This window comes from Cherax quadricarinatus, chromosome 48 (assembly GCF_038502225.1).
Source record: "Cherax quadricarinatus isolate ZL_2023a chromosome 48, ASM3850222v1, whole genome shotgun sequence".
In the NCBI taxonomy this organism is placed as follows: Eukaryota; Metazoa; Arthropoda; class Malacostraca; order Decapoda; family Parastacidae; genus Cherax; species Cherax quadricarinatus.
The window spans coordinates 18,497,322-18,517,375 of record NC_091339.1 but is presented as its reverse complement, the minus strand read 5'-3'; the positions used below and the strand labels follow the sequence as shown (position 1 = coordinate 18,517,375).

At 35.9% G+C, this 20,054-nt stretch overlaps 1 protein-coding gene across 4 annotated transcripts in view; it reads right to left on the bottom strand.

Annotated features, from left to right (window-relative positions):
* The window catches only part of LOC128696066 (zinc finger protein 37), a 50,154-nt gene that overhangs the window by 12,378 nt on the left and 17,722 nt on the right, over positions 1 to 20,054 (bottom strand). For all 4 annotated transcript variants that reach the window (XM_053787083.2, XM_053787085.2, XM_053787084.2 and 1 more), the window contains 5 exons: positions 17,619 to 17,729; positions 8,705 to 8,916; positions 7,561 to 7,728; positions 6,842 to 6,987; positions 4,166 to 4,318 (listed from right to left, as the gene is read on the bottom strand). In XM_053787083.2, coding sequence (XP_053643058.2) covers positions 4,166 to 4,318; positions 6,842 to 6,987; positions 7,561 to 7,728; positions 8,705 to 8,916; positions 17,619 to 17,729 — 790 coding nt within the window. The remainder of the gene's footprint in view (positions 1 to 4,165; positions 4,319 to 6,841; positions 6,988 to 7,560; positions 7,729 to 8,704; positions 8,917 to 17,618; positions 17,730 to 20,054) is intronic.

Here is a 20,054-nt window from a genome sequence, read left to right as displayed (position 1 = left end):
ATATATATATATATATATGTATATTATATATATATATATACATGTATATATATATATATATATATATATATATATATATATATATATATATATATATATATATATATATATATATATATACATGTATATATATATATATATATATATATATATATATATATATATATATATATATATATATATATATATTATATATATATATATATATATATATATATACATGTATATATATATATATATATATATATATATATATATATATATATATATATATATATATATATATTATATATATATATATATATATATATATATATATTTTTTTTTTTTTTTTTTTTTTTTCAACAAGTCGGCCGTCTCCCACCAAGGCAGGGTGACCCAAAAAAGAAAGAAAATCCCCCCAAAAAAATACTTTTATCATCATTCAACACTTTCACCACACTCACACATTATCACTGCTTTTGCAGAGGTGCTCAGAATACAACAGTTCAGAAGCATATACATATAAAGATACACAACATATCCCTCCAAACTGCCAATATCCCAAACCCCTCCTTTAAAGAGCAGGCATTGTACTTCCCATTTCCAGGACTCAAGTCCGACTATATGAAAATAACCGGTTTCCCTGAATCCCTTCACTAAATATTACCCTGCTCACACTCCAACAGATCGTCAGGTCCCAAGTATCATTCGCCTCCATTCACTCCTAATACGCTCATGTACGCTTGCTGGAAGTCCAAGCCCCTAGCCCACAAAACCTCCTTTACCCCCTCTTTCCAACCCTTTCGAGGACGACCCCTACCCCTACCCCTCCTTCCTTCCCCTATAGATTTATATGCTTTCCATGTCATTCTACTTTGATCCATTCTCTCTAAATGACCATACCACCTCAACAACCCCTCTTCTGCCCTCTGACTAATGCTTTTATTAACTCCACACCTTCTCCTAATTTCCACACTCCAAATTTTCTGCATAATATTTACACCACACATTGTCCTTAGACAGGACATCTCCACTGCCTCCAACCGTCTCCTCGCTGCTGCATTTACCACCCAAGCTTCACATCCATATAAGAGTGTTGGTACTACTATACTTTCATACATTCCCTTCTTTGCCTCCATAGATAACGTTTTTTGACTCCACATATACCTCAACGCACCACTCACCTTTTTTCCCTCATCAATTCTATGATTAACCTCATCCTTCATAAATCCATCCGCCGACACGTCAACTCACAAGTATCTGAAAACATTCACTTCTTCCATACTCCTCCTCCCCAATTTGATATCCAATTTTTCTTTATCTAAATCATTTGATACCCTCATCACCTTACTCTTTTCTATGTTCACTTTCAACTTTCTACCTTTACACACATTCTCAAACTCATCCACTAACCTTTGCAATTTTTCTTTAGAATCTCCCATAAGCACAGTATCATCAGCAAAAAGTATATATATATATATATATATATATGTATGTATATATATATATATATATATATATATATATATATATATATATATATATATATATATATATATATATATATATATATTATATATATATATATATATATATATATATATATATGTGTGTGTGTGTGTGTGTATGTATATATATATATATATGTGTATGTATATATATATATATATATATATATATATATATATATATATATATATATATATATATATATATATATATATATATGTAGTATGACCTAAGTGTAAGTAGAAGTAGCAAGATGTACCTGAACTCTTGCATGTTTATGAGACACAAAAAAGGACACCAGCAATCCTACCATCATATATATACACACACACACTACTTGAATTATAATAAGATGAATGAAGTTATATTTATTAACAATCAATACTCAATATATATTCACCAATATAATGTTCAATTCATGTGTATTTTCATAATTTTTCACTTTTGTTTTCCTACTGCCTTAACCCTTAAACTGTCCAGAGCCCCAGAATTAATATTGCTGTGTCCACTCTTTAAAAAAAACTTTTGAAATGGTAGAGAATCTTTTTCTGAAGGTAATGATGCCAAAAGTAAGAAATTATGCAGGCACAAAGTTGGTGGTCTGGGTACAGTTTATGCATCCATGATTTTGCCCACTTTGATTTCTATTTTAAGCCAATTCCATTGCTCCAGTCAACCAAATTCTTAGGTGTTTTCCTAGTATGCCTTATGGTCTATGGACTGAGTACAAGAAACTGCCCATTTAACTATTACAACTACCCTATAAAGTGCACAGAAGTCAGTAATTTGGCCAATTTTATACAGAATTAAAAAACAAATTTAAAAAGTCTAAAATAAACAATGTAGATATTCCTGGCACTAAAATAACATTTCTTCTGCTCATTAATCATGTCCCCAATCTCTCCTATATTACACTTGCTTTCCATTTTGAATTCATAATAACACAAAAACAGAAGATTTTCTCTTTTTTTTTTCTCAGAAAATAAAATATAACCAGGAATGATTAGTCATAGTTTATGACATCCCAATAACTGAATCAAACTTATTAAAAACCCATAAAACAGACTTGGGGGGGAGGTCTTACCCATCCTTGGGAAAATTGGCAAAAATTAACTATTTCCACTACTTGAAGCCTAATTTTCAGTTACTTATGGTCCTGAAACCAACCAAAAGCATCTCTTGTTTCAGCAGCATGTCTTCCATTCTATCAAATGATACTAAGAAACAGCCAGCCAATCAAACCATACAAATCATCCTAGAAAACACCTGAAAGTCACTATTTTAAACCAAACACAAGGGGCGAGTTTTGTTTTTTCCCATCATGTACTGCATGGGGCAGGATTTTGTTTGTACTGTGTACACACACACTATACACCCTTATTCTCTTGTATCTAGGCCAAAATTTACTGATCACAACTCATGTGAGTGAGCTGAGCTCATGGCGTAGAACTATGTGAAGGACCCTGGCCTCAGTGATGTAGTTCTACGTGACAGCCACTGAAAAAGTTTATCATGACCATTCATTTTTTTTAGTTCTCTATGTACACTTTCTTCAGATTTTGTGCTACCATGAAAGTTAACCCTTAATTACTGATGTTGTTCCTACAGTCTACATACATTAAAAAACATTTTAATCTACAGAATGCTTCAGACATCCTTGCTATTATTTCCACATCAAAATTTAGATATTTTAATTCAAATTTTGTACACCGTAATAAACTGTTCCTTACAGTGATCATTATTCATATATCTGAACGTGTGTTTATTATGTTGGTGTGGTGAGCAAATTATTTTTACCTAAAAGACATGGATTCCATTCCCATTATTCTCAGTTATACTCCAACTACCAGCATGACTTTATTCATAATTATTCAGTATGTGGTCGTTATAGTTTTGTCTATTGTCACTAATACTAATACATATTATAATTTACTTATTTGAAGGCCTTGTTGTAGGGGATTCCCAGGTAAGATATATGAAGAGGACTTTTTTTTTTTTGTAACAGCAATAGAAGAGGAGGCAGAGGGTGTTTTCCTTGGATGTACAATATACTTACCTTCTACATTTTACCTTTACAAGTAAAATGTACAAGTTAAAGTTAAACATAAGTACTACATGTATATAATCACCAGTGTATAATATGGTAATTACCAAGTAAACACAGTAGGACCGCTGTATCTGTGGTTTCAGTTATCCACTGTTTACCCCTGGCCCGAAAATAAAATAATTTTGCGTAATAATGTCACCAAACTGCAAAAGTAGTGATGGTGAAAGTTCAAAGCCTAAGAGAAGTAATGAAGTGCTTCCCATCAGTGAAAAAGTGCTAACTTTTTATTTATTGTGCATAATTTATCAATTAATCTTTATCATAGGTATGTATGTAACTGAAAAATTACTTAAATATAGGGTTCGGTACTATCCAAGGTTTCAAGTATCCACGGTAGGGCTTGGAATGTATCCTAAGCAGATACGGGGGTCCTGCTGTAATTATGAAGTAAAACTGAAATTTACTCAATGTTTAATAATTTACAGTATCATGCTTCAGTAAGATAGTGGTTCACTGTTTAATAATTTATAGCACTTTAATAAAACCTCAACAGCTGACATCTGTAGTACAGTAAATAAAAAAAATAGTTTAAAAAATGTACCGTATTTGAAAAGAAATTAAATATACCTGTGAAAATGTGAGAAGACAAATGCCACATGTGTAGGGTCTCTCCCCAGTGTGGCGTCTCATATGCCGTTTGTAGTTGCCCGATTCCACAAACTGTTTGTTGCATACATCACAGGTATAACGAAGTTCTTTGTTGTGGTACCTCAGATGTACCTGTAAATGTTACAAGTTTAAGTTTATCCAAGTAATGTTTCTAATATACTCAAGATATGCAGAACAGTAATACTAGTAAACGACAATGCTTGCAATCTCATTTGGCTTTAACTAAATTTTTTCTACTGTATATTTATCAACTAACCATACTGAGATCTCAGGAGCCAAGAAAATACAGCAAAATGTCTCTCATTATGAGTGTTGGAAAATACAGTCATCTCCAATTTAAATGGTTTGTTAAGCAAAATTTACATTAACCAAATTCCATCTTTCTACAGACACCGATGTTATAACTGGAGATGCAGACTGGGACAGTAATAATTTGTATCTAATTACAGTTAATTATTTTAACAGTGAAATTCATAACTACTCAGCACATACAAGTACTTTTTTTGAGGAGAGGCTGGAGTACAACAGAGAGAGAACATTTTACTTCCGGTCATCCTGAATTTAAAAGGTCATAGTGGTGCGGTAAAAAAAAAAAAAAATCAACATTTTTGCTTTTGGCAAAAAAAAAAAAAAAGAGAGAGAGAGAGAGAGAGCTTACCCCACAAGTCCAACGGTCATATACAAAAAAATACATTTGGTAGAAAATCAATCATAATCCCTACACTGTATACAGTGGACCCCCGCTTAACGATCACCTCCTAATGCGACCAATTATGTAAGTGTATTTATGTAAGTGCGTTTGTACATGTATGTTTGGGGGTCTGAAATGGACTAATCTACTTCACAATATTCCTTATGGGAACAAATTCGGTCAGTACTGGCACCTGAACATACTTCTGGAATGAAAAAATATCGTTAACAGTATACAGTGGACCCCCGGTTAACAAAAAGCTAGAATTGGTAAAAAATGCTTCTTTATTTTTATCCCCAAAAAATATAAGCACACCAGTCATGCAAAAAAAAAAAAAAAGATGTATTTGATCAAAATTCAATCATAAATCACCTCCCACCCTTCCTCTTCCTCCTGTTTTCTCAAGACTGAAGTATACACCTCATGTTATGAATTTGTGACTTCACATCTCCCTTCTCTTTATCCCTCACTCATAGATGCAATGGTGAGAAATGACCAGCTGTACTTAAAACAGTTGCAATTTAAATTGTGTAATAATAGCTGAATAACCCATTTTTTATATTATTTAATAACTATCTTCTTTTTCCAGACTATGGTAAATCGTGGTCACCCACAAAAGTATGGTAGTACTGTGGATAGCCAAAAGGGAGTGTACTACTGTTTCCTCATTGATTTCTTTTGCAAAACTTGCTACAGTGCCCTGTTGGTAATCTTGCTTAATTTTTTCACCTCCACGTAGCACCTTCATTAATATATACTATACCCCACTGTTTGTCTTTTGCTCTTTCCCTATTTACAACATTTCATTTTGTCATGTTTCTTCCCTAGTTTCTTATTTGTATGCTTGCTAAGGGATATAGCTCATTCTTCTCACCTGTATACTAACTGAGGGGTAAGTCTCATTATTCTCACTAATGTGCTTGCTAAGGGGTATGTCTCATTCTTGCCACTGTGCTTGCTAAGGGGTATCTCAGTCTTCTCACTTATATGCTTCCTAAGGGCTATTTCTCGTTCTCACAAGTGTAACTGCTGATGGGTAACCTTCATTCTTCTCACTTGTATGATTGCTGAGGTGTCTTTCTTCTCACTTGTGTGCTTGCTGAGGGACATGTCTCATTATTTTCACTGTTGTGCTTGCTGAAGGATGCCTCTCACTCTTCTTATGGCTATAATTGCTGAGGAGTGCATCATTCTCACATATGTATTTACTGAGGATATCTCATTCTTTTCTGATGTATTTGCTTAGGGGTATGTAATTTTTATTGGTGTGCTTGTTGACGGGATATATCTCATTCTTCACACTCTTATGCTTACTGATGGCTATGCCTTATTCTTCTCACTTGTGCTTGCTGATGGGTATGTCTTAGTTACTTGTATGCTTGCTAAGGTGTATGGCTTATTCACTTATGCATTTCTCACAATCTTGTTTTTAACTGCAAGTAATGAATGACTCATTTTCATAACAGCCAAATTAGTATTTTCTATGATGTTTCAGGTGGTCTATCAAGATTCTTCAATATTCTACATGTAGTTACCCTCACAAACAAGAATGGTTACTAGTGGGAACAAGGCATGAAAATTAAGAGGAGGGAGAAGATTGAATACTTCCTTGACCTGACACAGACCCATGAAAAGAGCTTCAACAATTATTCAACAACTTTTCCAGCTTTTGAACTTTAAACACTTCATACAATTACTTAATGTATATTCTTGGAAGTCTGTTTATATAAATATGCTATATTACAAAATGAAATAAAATCCTGCAAAGTTTGGCTGTAACATTTATTGACTGAATCTTATTTTATCTAAGGGTTTAGTGTTTCCCCATGATTATAATAATTATTTTATCAAAAATTTTTAATTAATTCTGTAAACAAAATACACTAGTAAATTAATTCACAGACTACACACTTTTCAATAAGTAAAACTACTGATGGACTCGCCTTAAGGTCATGGGAACGTGTGAATTGTTTTTCACAAAGCTGACAGGGAAAGGGCTTAATTTCATCATGTTTCAAACGATGACGACGCAAGTCAGTTCCTGTTACATAGGTAGCACCGCAGATTTCACATGCATAATCCCGTTCACCTGAGGGGAACCAAAAATTAAGTAATGGATATGTAATATTCAAAAAACAAATTTTCATTTTTAACACTGGCCATCTCCCACCGAGGTAGGGTAACCCTTAAGACAAGAAATGCTTTCACTATCACTGTCTTGCCAGAGGCAAGACAAATGCTTCTCCAAAACTGCAATATTCCCACCCCTCCTTCAGAGTGCAGTCATTGTACTTCCCACCTCCAGGACACAAGTCCAACTAACCTATGTCCCAAATCCTTTCATAAATGTTACCTTGTTCATACACCAACAGCATGTCATAAATCCTACATACCTCAACTCACTCCTATCTAACATGCTTGCACTCACCTGTTGGCTGTCCAAACTACTATCAAATTATAAATAAAGTGCAAAGTATCAGACAGCTCTGAGTCAGTATGTACTAGTGTTATATTTGAAAATTATTTTTAGAAGTCAAGATTTTCACATACTATTCAAAATGTTGTTCAGAGCATTCAGAATTATTTTAAAGTATGCCCTGAAATAAGCAATGTTTAAGTAAGCTTTATGTATTATAGATTAACAAAATATAATATTTCTTACCTGTATGTAATTTCGTATGCCTTTTGAGAGCATTGATTGCAAAGAAGGACTGACCACAAATTTCACACGTAAATCGTCGTTCTCCCGTGTGGTAAACAAGATGCATTTCCATGTTGGCCTTTCGACTAAACGTTTTATGGCACACAGGGCATTCAAATGGACGTTCTCCTATAAACAGTACTGCATTATTATTATATTAAACAGGGAAGCACTAATAACTAATACCACATGGGAGCAAAGTGATCAGCTTTGATCTGAGGAAGAGAAGGGGTAACTCCAATTCCTTGGATGAAGAATCTTCATCAACATCTAGGAGGGTCTATAAACCCAGTTCTGCTCATTGTACTCCACAGCAACAATAGTTATCAGATAACATTATTATTACCGTAATTTTTAACTTTCCAAATACACCTACCATCCGACTCATGACCTGCTTGACATACGACCACTCGACTTATGACCGTGTTTTGTATAGCAAATTTCTGGGAAATAAACAACTGATTGTGTTGTACAGTGTTTATCCTAAATCTTACAGTATAAAATACAGTACTAACAGCATAAAAAGTAAAGTAAAAAATGAAATATCAAAGTAAAACAATAAAATAAAGCCATTACAAAAATGTAATGTTGATATTCAGTAGTAAGGTTCGACTTACGTCCATTTTGACTTATGACCAGTTGGTCGGAACCAAGCTCGGTCGCATATCCTAAAGCATCAATCAGTTTCGGTTCTCAAAATGCTGCACATTGCACTAATAGACTACTGCATCCTTATTATTAATTAATAAAGTTACTTTACTCTTCTTATTATACACCTCTAATGTTATTGAAATTAATATCTTAAAAAGTTTTAACATCAACCACATATATATCTATATCATTTTAGTGCTGCTGAAATTCTACGAATTATATGGGCTTTTCAGACTGCACTTTCACAAAAGTATAAATGTACCCAAATTCATACTAAGTGTAATATTACAAAATATTATTTGGAAATAAAATTTATTATCAGTTAAAATGCTGTATATTTTATTAACATTGTTACTTAAATTATGAAAAAAAATAATTTATATAATCTCATTACTGCATTTGCATATATAATGTGACTGAAGATTAAGTATATGTTTAATCACAATGAACTAACCTTTATGTATTCGCATGTGTATTCTGAGGTTTGTTCGAGAGGAGAGAACCTTGCCACACATTGCACACTGGCAAGGGTTTGGCCCTGATGTGTGCTTGTGTCGAACATGGACCTCCATGTGATTTTTGGTGGTGAAGAACTTCTGGCAATGGCTGCATTGGTATGGTCGCCCATTATTATGCTCTGATCGCTGATGCTCTCTCAGTTCCCCTCTATCAAAGAGACATCAAGTGAACTCATCAGTACCAATACATGTATATTATTATGCACCACTTAGTTATACAAAGACTTGAGTATTCAAACTAAAGTATTTCCTCAGTTCATCAAACACAGCTCATCTCATATTCTTCCCAAGGAAATTGCCTTTATGCGAGTGAGGGGCTCTTGATACAAGGAAGTGGACCTGTCCTCCCCTTCCTTGCATCAAACGTGATTGCCTTTCACTCCCCATGCACTTTATGACCCCGCCCCTATGGGTTTAACCCTTTCCTGATTATAATAATCATCATCTCACATTTTACCGAAGTACCTTTACTTCTAACACATAAATACAGTGGACCCCCGCATAACGATCACCTCCGAATGCGACCAATTATGTAAGTGTATTTATGTAAGTGCGTTTGTACGTGTATGTTTGGGGGTCTGAAATGGACTAATCTACTTCACAATATTCCTTATGGGAACAAATTCGGTCAGTACTGGCACCTGAACATACTTCTGGAGAGAAAAAAATATCGTTAACCGGGGGTCCACTGTACTCAGTCTGTCTGTCTTCCCAGTGTTTCAAATATTTTTTAATAGTGTATACTTATATATATATATATATATATATTTTTTTTTTTTTCAACAAGTCGGCCGTTTCCCACCGAGGCAGGGTGACCCAAAAAAAAAAAGAAAGAAAATCCCCAAAAAGAAAATACTTTCATCATCATTCAACAGTTTCACCACACTCGCACATTATCACTGTTTTTGCAGAGGCGCTCAGAATACAACAGTCTAGAAGCATACACATATAAAGATACACAACATATCCCTCCAAACTACATATATATATATATATATATATATATATATATATATATATATATATATATATATATATATATATATATATATATATATATATATATATATATATATATATATATATATATATATATATATATATATATATATATATATATATATATATATATATATATATATATATATATATATATATATATATATATATATATATATATATATATATATATATATATATATATATATATATATATATATATATATATATATATATATATATATATATATATATATATATATATATATATATATATATATATATATATATATATATATATATATATATATATATATATATATATATATATATATATATATATATATATATATATATATATATATATATATATATATATATATATATATATATATATATATATATATATATATATATATATATATATATGGTATATATATACTATATTATATATATATATATATATATATATATATATATATATATATATATATATATATATATATATATACATACATATATATATTACTATATATGGGGAAGTGGAATAAGAATCTAAGCCATGCGTGTTGTAAAAGTCAACTAAAATGCCGGGAACAATGGGCTAGTAACCCCTTTTCCTGTAAAGATTACTAAAAAGAATAAGAAGAAGAAAATTGTCAAAGTGGGAAGTCTGAATGTGCGTGGATGTTGTGCAAATGATAAGAAAGAGATGATTGTGGATGTTATGAATGAGAAGAAACTGGATGTCCTGGCTTTAAGTGAAACAAAGCTGAAGGGGGTGGGAGAGTTTCAATGGAGAGGAATAAATGGGATTAGGTCAGGGGTTTCAAATAGAGTTAGAGCTAAAGAAGGAGTAGCAATAATGTTGAAGGATAAGCTATGGCAGGAAAAGAGGGACTACAAATGTATAAATTCAAGGATTATGTGGAGTAAAATAAAGATTGGATGTGAAAAGTGGGTTATAGTAAGCGTGTATGCACCTGGAGAAGAGAGAAGTGTAGAGGAGAGAGAGAGATTCTGGGAAATGTTGAGTGAATGCGTGGGGAGTTTTGAATCAAGTGTGAGAGTAATGGTGGTTGGGGATTTCAATGCTAAAGTGGGTAAAAATGTTATGGAGGGAGTAGTAGGTAATTTTGGGGTGCCAGGGGTAAATGTAAATGGGGAGCCTTTAATTGAGCTATGTGTAGAAAGAAATTTGGTAATAAGTAATACATATTTTATGAAAAAGAGGATAAATAAATATACAAGGTATGATGTAGCACGTAATGAAAGTAGTTTGTTAGATTATGTATTGGTGGATAAAAGGTTGATGGGTAGGCTCCAGGATGTACATGTTTATAGAGGGGCAACTGATATATCGGATCATTATTTAGTTGTAGCTACAGTTAGAGTAAGAGGTAGATGGGAAAAGAGGAAGGTGGCAACAACAAGTAAGAGGGAGGTGAAAGTGTATAAACTAAGGGAGGAGGAAGTTCGGGCGAGATATAAGCGACTATTGGCAGAAAGGTGGGCTAGTGCAAAGATGAGTAGTGGGGGGGTTGAAGAGGGTTGGAATAGTTTTAAAAATGCAGTATTAGAATGTGGGGCAGAAGTTTGTGGTTATAGGAGGGTGGGGGCAGGAGGAAAGAGGAGTGATTGGTGGAATGATGAAGTAAAGGGTGTGATAAAAGAGAAAAAGGTAGCTTACGAGAGGTTTTTACAAAGCAGAAGTGTTATAAGAAGAGCAGAGTATATGGAGAGTAAAAGAAAGGTGAAGAGAGTGGTGAGAGAGTGCAAAAGGAGAGCAGATGAAAGAGTGGGAGAGGCACTGTCAAGAAATTTTAATGAAAATAAGAAAAAATTTTGGAGTGAGTTAAACAAGTTAAGAAAGCCTAGGGAAAGTATGGATTTGTCAGTTAAAAACAGAGTAGGGGAGTTAGTAGATGGGGAGAGGGAGGTATTAGGTAGATGGCGAGAATATTTTGAGGAACTTTTAAATGTTAAGGAAGAAAGGGAGGCGGTAATTTCATGCACTGGCCAGGGAGGTATACCATCTTTTAGGAGTGAAGAAGAGCAGACTGTAAGTGTGGTGGAGGTACGTGAGGCATTACGTAGAATGAAAGGGGGTAAAGCAGCTGGAACTGATGGGATCATGACAGAAATGTTAAAAGCAGGGGGGGATATAGTGTTGGAGTGGTTGGTACTTTTGTTTAACAAATGTATGAAAGAGGGGAAGGTACCTAGGGATTGGCGGAGAGCATGTATAGTCCCTTTATATAAAGGGAAAGGGGACAAAAGAGATTGTAAAAATTATAGAGGAATAAGTTTACTGAGTATACCAGGAAAAGTATACGGTAGGGTTATAATTGAAAGAATTAGAGGTAAGACAGAATGTAGAATTGCGGACGAACAAGGAGGTTTCAGAGTGGGTAGGGGATGTGTAGATCAAGTGTTTACATTGAAGCATATATGTGAACAGTATTTAGATAAAGGTAGGGAAGTTTTTATTGCATTTATGGATTTAGAAAAGGCATATGATAGAGTGGATAGAGGAGCAATGTGGCAGATGTTGCAAGTTTATGGAATAGGTGGTAAGTTACTAAATGCTGTAAAGAGCTTTTATGAGGATAGTGAGGCCCAGGTTAGGGTGTGTAGAAGAGAGGGAGAATACTTCCCGGTAAAAGTAGGTCTTAGACAGGGATGTGTAATGTCACCATGGTTGTTTAATATATTTATAGATGGGGTTGTAAAAGAAGTAAATGCTAGGGTGTTCGGGAGAGGGGTGGGATTAAATTATGGGGAATCAAATTCAAAATGGGAATTGACACAGTTACTTTTTGCTGATGATACTGTGCTTATGGGAGATTCTAAAGAAAAATTGCAAAGGTTAGTGGATGAGTTTGAGAATGTGTGTAAAGGTAGAAAGTTGAAAGTGAACATAGAAAAGAGTAAGGTGATGAGGGTATCAAATGATTTAGATAAAGAAAAATTGGATATCAAATTGGGGAGGAGGAGTATGGAAGAAGTGAATGTTTTCAGATACTTGGGAGTTGACGTGTCAGCGGATGGATTTATGAAGGATGAGGTGAATCATAGAATTGATGAGGGAAAAAAGGTGAGTGGTGCGTTGAGGTATATGTGGAGTCAAAAAACGTTATCTATGGAGGCAAAGAAGGGAATGTATGAAAGTATAGTAGTACCAACACTCTTATATGGATGTGAAGCTTGGGTGGTAAATGCAGCAGCGAGGAGACGGTTGGAGGCAGTGGAGATGTCCTGTCTAAGGGCAATGTGCGGTGTAAATATTATGCAGAAAATTCGGAGTGTGGAAATTAGGAGAAGGTGTGGAGTTAATAAAAGCATTAGTCAGAGGGCAGAAGAGGGGTTGTTGAGGTGGTTTGGTCATTTAGAGAGAATGAATCAAAGTAGAATGACATGGAAAGCATATAAATCTATAGGGGAAGGAAAGAGGGGTAGGGGTCGTCCTCGAAAGGGTTGGAAAGAGGGGGTAAAGGAGGTTTTGTGGGTGAGGGGCTTGGACTTCCAGCAAGCGTGCATGAGCGTGTTAGATAGGAGTGAATGGAGACGAATGATACTTGGGACCTGACGATCTGTTGGAGTGTGAGCAGGGTAATATTTAGTGAAGGGATTCAGGGAAACCAGTTATTTTCATATAGTCGGAATTGAGTCCTGGAAATGGGAAGTACAATGCCTGCAATTTAAAGGAGGGGTTTGGGATATTGGCAGTTTGGAGGGATATGTTGTGTATCTCTATACATATATGCTTCTAAACTGTTGTATTCTGAGCACCTCTGCAAAAGCAGTGATAATGTGTGTGTGTGGTGAAAGTGTTGAATGATGATGAAAGTATTTTCTTTTTGGGGATTTTCTTTCTTTTTTTTGGGTCACCCTGCCTCGGTGAGAGATGACCGACTTGTTGAAAAAAAAAACAAAAATATATATATATATATTTTTTTTTTTTTTTTTTTTCAACAAGTTGGCTGTCTCCCACCGAAGCAGGGTGACCCAAAAAAGAAAGAAAATCCCCAAAAAGAAAATACTTGCATCATCATTCAACACTTTCACCACACTCACACATTATCACTGCTTTTGCAGAGGTGCTCAGAATACAACAGTTCAGAAGCATATACGTATAAAGATACACAACATATCCCTCCAAACTGCCAATATCCCAAACCCCTCCTTTAAAGTGCAGGCATTGTACTTCCCATTTCCAGGACTCAAGTCCGACTATATGAAAATAACCGGTTTCCCTGAATCCCTTCACTAAATATTACCCTGCTCACACTCCAACAGATCGTCAGGTCCCAAGTATCATTCGCCTCCATTCACTCCTATCTAATACGCTCATGCACGCTTGCTGGAAGTCCAAGCCCCTCGCCCACAAAACCTCCTTTACCCCCTCTTTCCAGCCCTTTCGAAGACGACCCCTACCCCTCCTTCCTTCCCCTATAGATTTATATGCTTTCCATGTCATTCTACTTTGATCCATTCTCTCTAAATGACCATACCACCTCAACAACCCCTCTTCTGCCCTCTGACTAATGCTTTTATTAACTCCACACCTTCTCCTAATTTCCACACTCCGAATTTTCTGCATAATATTTACACCACACATTGCCCTTAGACAGGACATCTCCACTGCCTCCAACCGTCTCCTCGCTGCTGCATTTACCACCCAAGCTTCACATCCATATAAGAGTGTTGGTACTACTATACTTTCATACATTCCCTTCTTTGCCTCCATAGATAACGTTTTTTGACTCCACATATACCTCAACGCACCACTCACCTTTTTTCCCTCATCAATTCTATGATTAACCTCATCCTTCATAAATCCATCCGCCGACACGTCAACTCCCAAGTATCTGAAAACATTCACCTCTTCCATACTCCTCCTCCTCAATTTGATATCCAATTTTTCTTTATCTAAATCATTTGATACCCTCATCACCTTACTCTTTTCTATGTTCACTTTCAACTTTCTACCTTTACACACATTCTCAAACTCATCCACTAACCTTTGCAATTTTTCTTTAGAATCTCCCATAAGCACAGTATCATCAGCAAAAAGTAACTGTGTCAATTCCCATTTTGAATTTGATTCCCCATAATTTAATCCCACCCCTCTCCTGAACACCCTAGCATTTACTTCTTTTACAACCCCATCTATAAATATATTAAACAACCATGGTGACATTACACATCCCTGTCTAAGACCTACTTTTACCGGGAAGTATTCTCCCTCTTCTACACACCCTAACCTGAGCCTCACTATCCTCATAAAAACTCTTTACAGCATTTAGTAACTTACCACCTATTCCATATACTTGCAACATCTGCCACATTGCTCCTCTATCCACTCTATCATATGCCTTTTCTAAATCCATAAATGCAATAAAAACTTCCCTACCTTTATCTAAATACTGTTCACATATATGCTTCAATGTAAACACTTGATCTACACATCCCCTACCCACTCTGAATTATTATTATTATAATCAAAAAGAAGCGCTAAGCCACAAGGACTATACAGTACCCACTCTGAAGCCTCCCTGCTCATCTGCAATCCTACATTCTGTCTTACCTCTAATTCTTTCAATTATAACCCTACCGTATATTTTTCCTGGTATACTCAGTAAACTTATTCCTCTATAATTTTTACAATCTCTTTTGTCCCCTTTCCCTTTATATAAAGGGACTATACATGCTCTCCGCCAATCCCTAGGTACCTTCCCCTCTTTCATACATTTATTAAACAAAAGTACCAACCACTCCAACACTATATCCCCCCCTGCTTTTAACATTTCTGTCATGATCCCATCAGTTCCAGCTGCTTTACCCCCTTTCATTCTACGTAATGCCTCACGAACCTCCACCACACTTACATTCTGCTCTTCTTCACTCCTAAAAGATGGTATACCTCCCTGGCCAGTGCATGAAATTACCGCCTCCCTTTCTTCCTTAACATTTAAAAGTTCCTGAAAATATTCTCGCCATCTACCTAATACCTCCCTCTCCCCATCTACTAACTCCCCTACTCTGTTTTTAACTGACAAATCCATACTTTCCCTAGGCTTTCTTAACTTGTTTAACTCACTCCAAATTTTTTTCTTATTTTCATTAAAATTTCTTGACAGTGCCTCTCCCACTCTTTCATCTGCTCTCCTTTTGCACTCTCTTCACCTTTCTTTTACTCTCCATATACTCTGCTCTTCTTATAACACTTCTGCTTTGTAAAAACCTCTCGTAAGCTACCTTTTTCTCTTTTATCACACCCTTTACTTCATCATTCCACCAATCACTCCTCTTTCCTCCTGCACCCACCCTCCTATAGCCACAAATTTCTGCCCCACATTCTAATACTGCATTTTTAAAACCATTCCAATCCTCTTCAATCCACCTACAACTCATACTTGCACTAGCCCACCTTTCTGCCAATAGTTGTTTATATCTCACCCGAACTTCCTCCTCCTTTAGTTTATACACTTTCACCTCTCTCTTACTTGTTTTTGCCATTTTCCTTTTGTCCCATCTACCTCTTACTCTAACTGTAGCTACAACTAAATAATGATCCGATCAGTTGCCCCTCTATAAACATGTACATCCTGAAGCCTACCCATCAACCTTTTATGAACCAATATATAATCTAACAAACTACTTTCATTACGTGCTATATCATACCTTGTATTTTTATTTATCCTCTTTTTCATAAAATATGTATTACTTATTACCAAACCTCTTTCTACACATATCTCAATTAAGGGGTCCCCATTTTCATTTACCCCTGGCACCCCAAATTTACCTACTACTCCCTCCACAACATTTTTACCCACTTTAGCATTGAAATCCCCAACCACAAGTACTCTCACACTTGGTTCAAAACTCTCCACACACTCGCTCAACAATTCCCAAAACCTCTCTCTCTCTTCTCCAGGTGCATATACGCTTACTATAACCCACTTCTCCCATCCAACCTTTATTTTACTCCACATAATCCTTGACTTAATACATTTATGCTCCCTCTTTTCCTGCCATAGCTTATCATTCAACATTATTGCTACTCCTTCTTTAGCTCTAACTCTGTTTGAAACCCCTGACCTAATCCCATTTACTTCTCTCCACTGAAAGCAGGGGTGTCACTAGCACGTTAAGAGACAACACAATAAGTGTCAGGGGCCCGAGACTGTTCAACTGCCTCCCAGCATACATAAGGAGGATTACCAATAGACCCCTGGCTGTATTCAAGCAGGCACTGGACAAGCACCTAAAGTCGGTACCTGACCAGCCAGGCTGTGGTTCGTACGTTGGATTGCGTGCAGCCAACAGTAACAGCCTGGTTGATCAGGCCCTGATCCACCATGAGGCCTGGTCACAGAACGGGCCATGGGGGTGTTGACCCCCAGAACTCTCTCCAGGTAAACTGAAACTCTCCCACCCCTTTCAGCTCTGTTTCACTTAAAGCCAGGACATCCAGCTTCTCATTCATAGCATCCACAATCATCTCTTTCTTATCATTCGCACAACATCCACGCACATTCAGACATCCCACTTTGACAATTTTCTTCTTTTTTGTAATCTGTACAGGAAAAGGGTTACTAGCCCACTGTTCCCGACATTTTAGTTGACTTTTACAACAGGCATGGCTTACAGAGGAAAGATTCTCATTCCACTTCCCCATGGATATAAAAGGAAAAGTAATAAGAACAAGAACTATTAAGATAAAATCAAAGAAAACTCAGATGAGTGTGTATAAATAAATGTGTACATGTATGTGTAGTGTGACCTATAAGTACAGTACCTTTGAATTTCTTTGAGCTATATCAATTCACTTTTGTGATGGCTTACCTATTGTAGAAAACTACACGGCAAACACGACACTGAAGTGGACCAGGTTTCCTTTTTCCACACCCATCTGTTTCATCCTCACAACCAGGGATCTCGTTTGCTTCTTCTTCACTGTTAAATATGAGAAAAGAATAACTAAATGAAAATAGTACAGTACAATACAATACCTTACCAAACAGAGTACAGTAGAGCACTCCTGATCAAAAACAAACAGTGACAAAGTAAATATAAATTCCTAGACTGTGATGATTCATTAAACTGTATATGCTGAACAAAAAGGGAAATGCAGATATGAGGAAGGTGACTGAGGCAGTGGGTAAAACAAATGGAGTTAAGACAGCTGGAATTAAGACAGAAGTTAAGAGCAGGTGGGAATATAGTTTTGGATTGATTAGTGTATTTGTTCAATATGTGTGTGAAAGAAGGAAGGGTACCTAGGGAATGCTAAAGAGCATGCAGAGCTCCTTAGCATAAGGGAAACGACAAAACACTGTAAGAATTACTATAGGGAAAATAAACCTGATGTGTATACCGAATTATTACTGAAAGAGTAAAGGTTAAGCCAGAAAAGATGATTACAGAAGAACAAGGAGGATTTAAGGAGGACAGAGGAAGTGTACACCAAGTGCTTACATTGAAGCATATAGGAGAACAATACTTAGATAGAGGTATGATGTTTTTTGTTGCATTAATGGGTTCAGAAAAGGCATTTGATAGGGATTAATGTGGCAAATGTTGCAAATGTATGGAATAAGCAGTACAGTGCTTGTCATTAAAGTATGCTAGGGAGAAGCATCCAGGATACTTTAATGTCAAAAGTAATACCCTACCCTGTTAGGTGTTTCAGGTAAATGAAAAAGTTATGCTGGCCTGGCAACTCGTACCAGGACGTCTCAGGATTCCTTAAGACTACTGGCTGCATTTTCAGTGCTCTCTATGCTTGTGTGGTGGAGGGATTTGTATCCATGGTCTCCCTGTGCCATGTTCTTGAGTACAGAGTTTGTTGGATATTTTTATTCGTGTATAGCCAAATTAGTAAGGGCAGGAATAAGTCACTAACATGAGAATTGCACAGATCATTGTACTACAAAAGGAAGACCATCAAGTGAAGGTAACAGTAGAAACCATCGAAATGTGTGAGTGTTCATTGAGGACCTAAATCTTTCACAGTGTGGGGTAAGAACATTTTTATGCAAGACAGTGATCTTTACCACACTTGTCAGCAGATGAATTTATGAATGATGAGGTGAACCACAGAACAGATGAGGCATCTGTGGATACAAAGAACTTTATCCATGGAGACAAAGGAGAGAATGTACCAGAGTACAGTAGTACCAACACTGTTATATTAATGTGAAGCAAGGACTTTTCAACGTTGCAGCAAGTAGGAGGCTGAAGGCAATGGAGACACCATGTTTGAGGGTGATGTGTGGTGTGAATATTATGCAAATAATTCGGAGCATGATGATTAGAAGACGATGTGAGGCTGCCAAAATTATAATTTAGAGGGCTGAGGAGGGATTATTGAGGTGGTTGGGACATTAGAGAATGGAGCAGAACAGGATGACTAGGAGGGTACATAAATGTAGGGTGGAAGTAAGGAGGGGTAGAGGTCATCCCAGAAAGGGTTGGAGCAGTGGCGGCTCATGTACAGGCACTGTGGAACTGCAGCACCCCCTATTTTCACTCAATATTATCGATAACATTCAATATAATGAGTCTTTTGTTTCTTTAATTCTTTTTTCATACTTGTACATTATATAATTCCCAAGTTTAATGTCAGCAGCCATGCCCTAGTACATGAAAAAATTACAAAAATCCTTGTATGGAACTGTGCACTTCACAGTTCCAGCGACTCGGTGTTTGGCTGTTGTGCGCATGCGCATGTCCGAGATATGACGCTGCACGCTAGGTAGAGAGAGAACTGTCACTGACACAGTGCTGACCCTGTTGTGCAAGTGTAAGGTAGTGTTTCTTTTTGACTCAGTGATGTGCGTTGTGCTTAAAAACCATGTACCATATTCTTGAATGTGATAAAGTGTAGAATTAGATGATTATCATGTTTCCAGCTATTTTATTTAATTCATAGTTTTTCTTGGTTCTTTTATTTTTCAGAAAATTTAAATAATTTAATCATGGCCTCCTTGCATCCCCAAGAAATGAGTTCTGTGACTGTAAGTGAACTTCAAGAGCTTAAGTTTTCACAGTTGTCTCTCCATGAGAAAGTTACAGTTAAGAAAAGAAGCTGTTCAACACCTTTTATATGCTTGTTTCATTTTACACTATTAAAACATTGGCTAAAAATTTTCTGAAGCAGCACCTTCACTAATTTTAGCTACGAGCTGCCAAGGGTTGGAGGGAGAGAATATAGAGTTTTGAATGCTATGGGTTTAAAAATTCAACAGGTTTGTTTGAATATATTAGACTGGAGTAAGT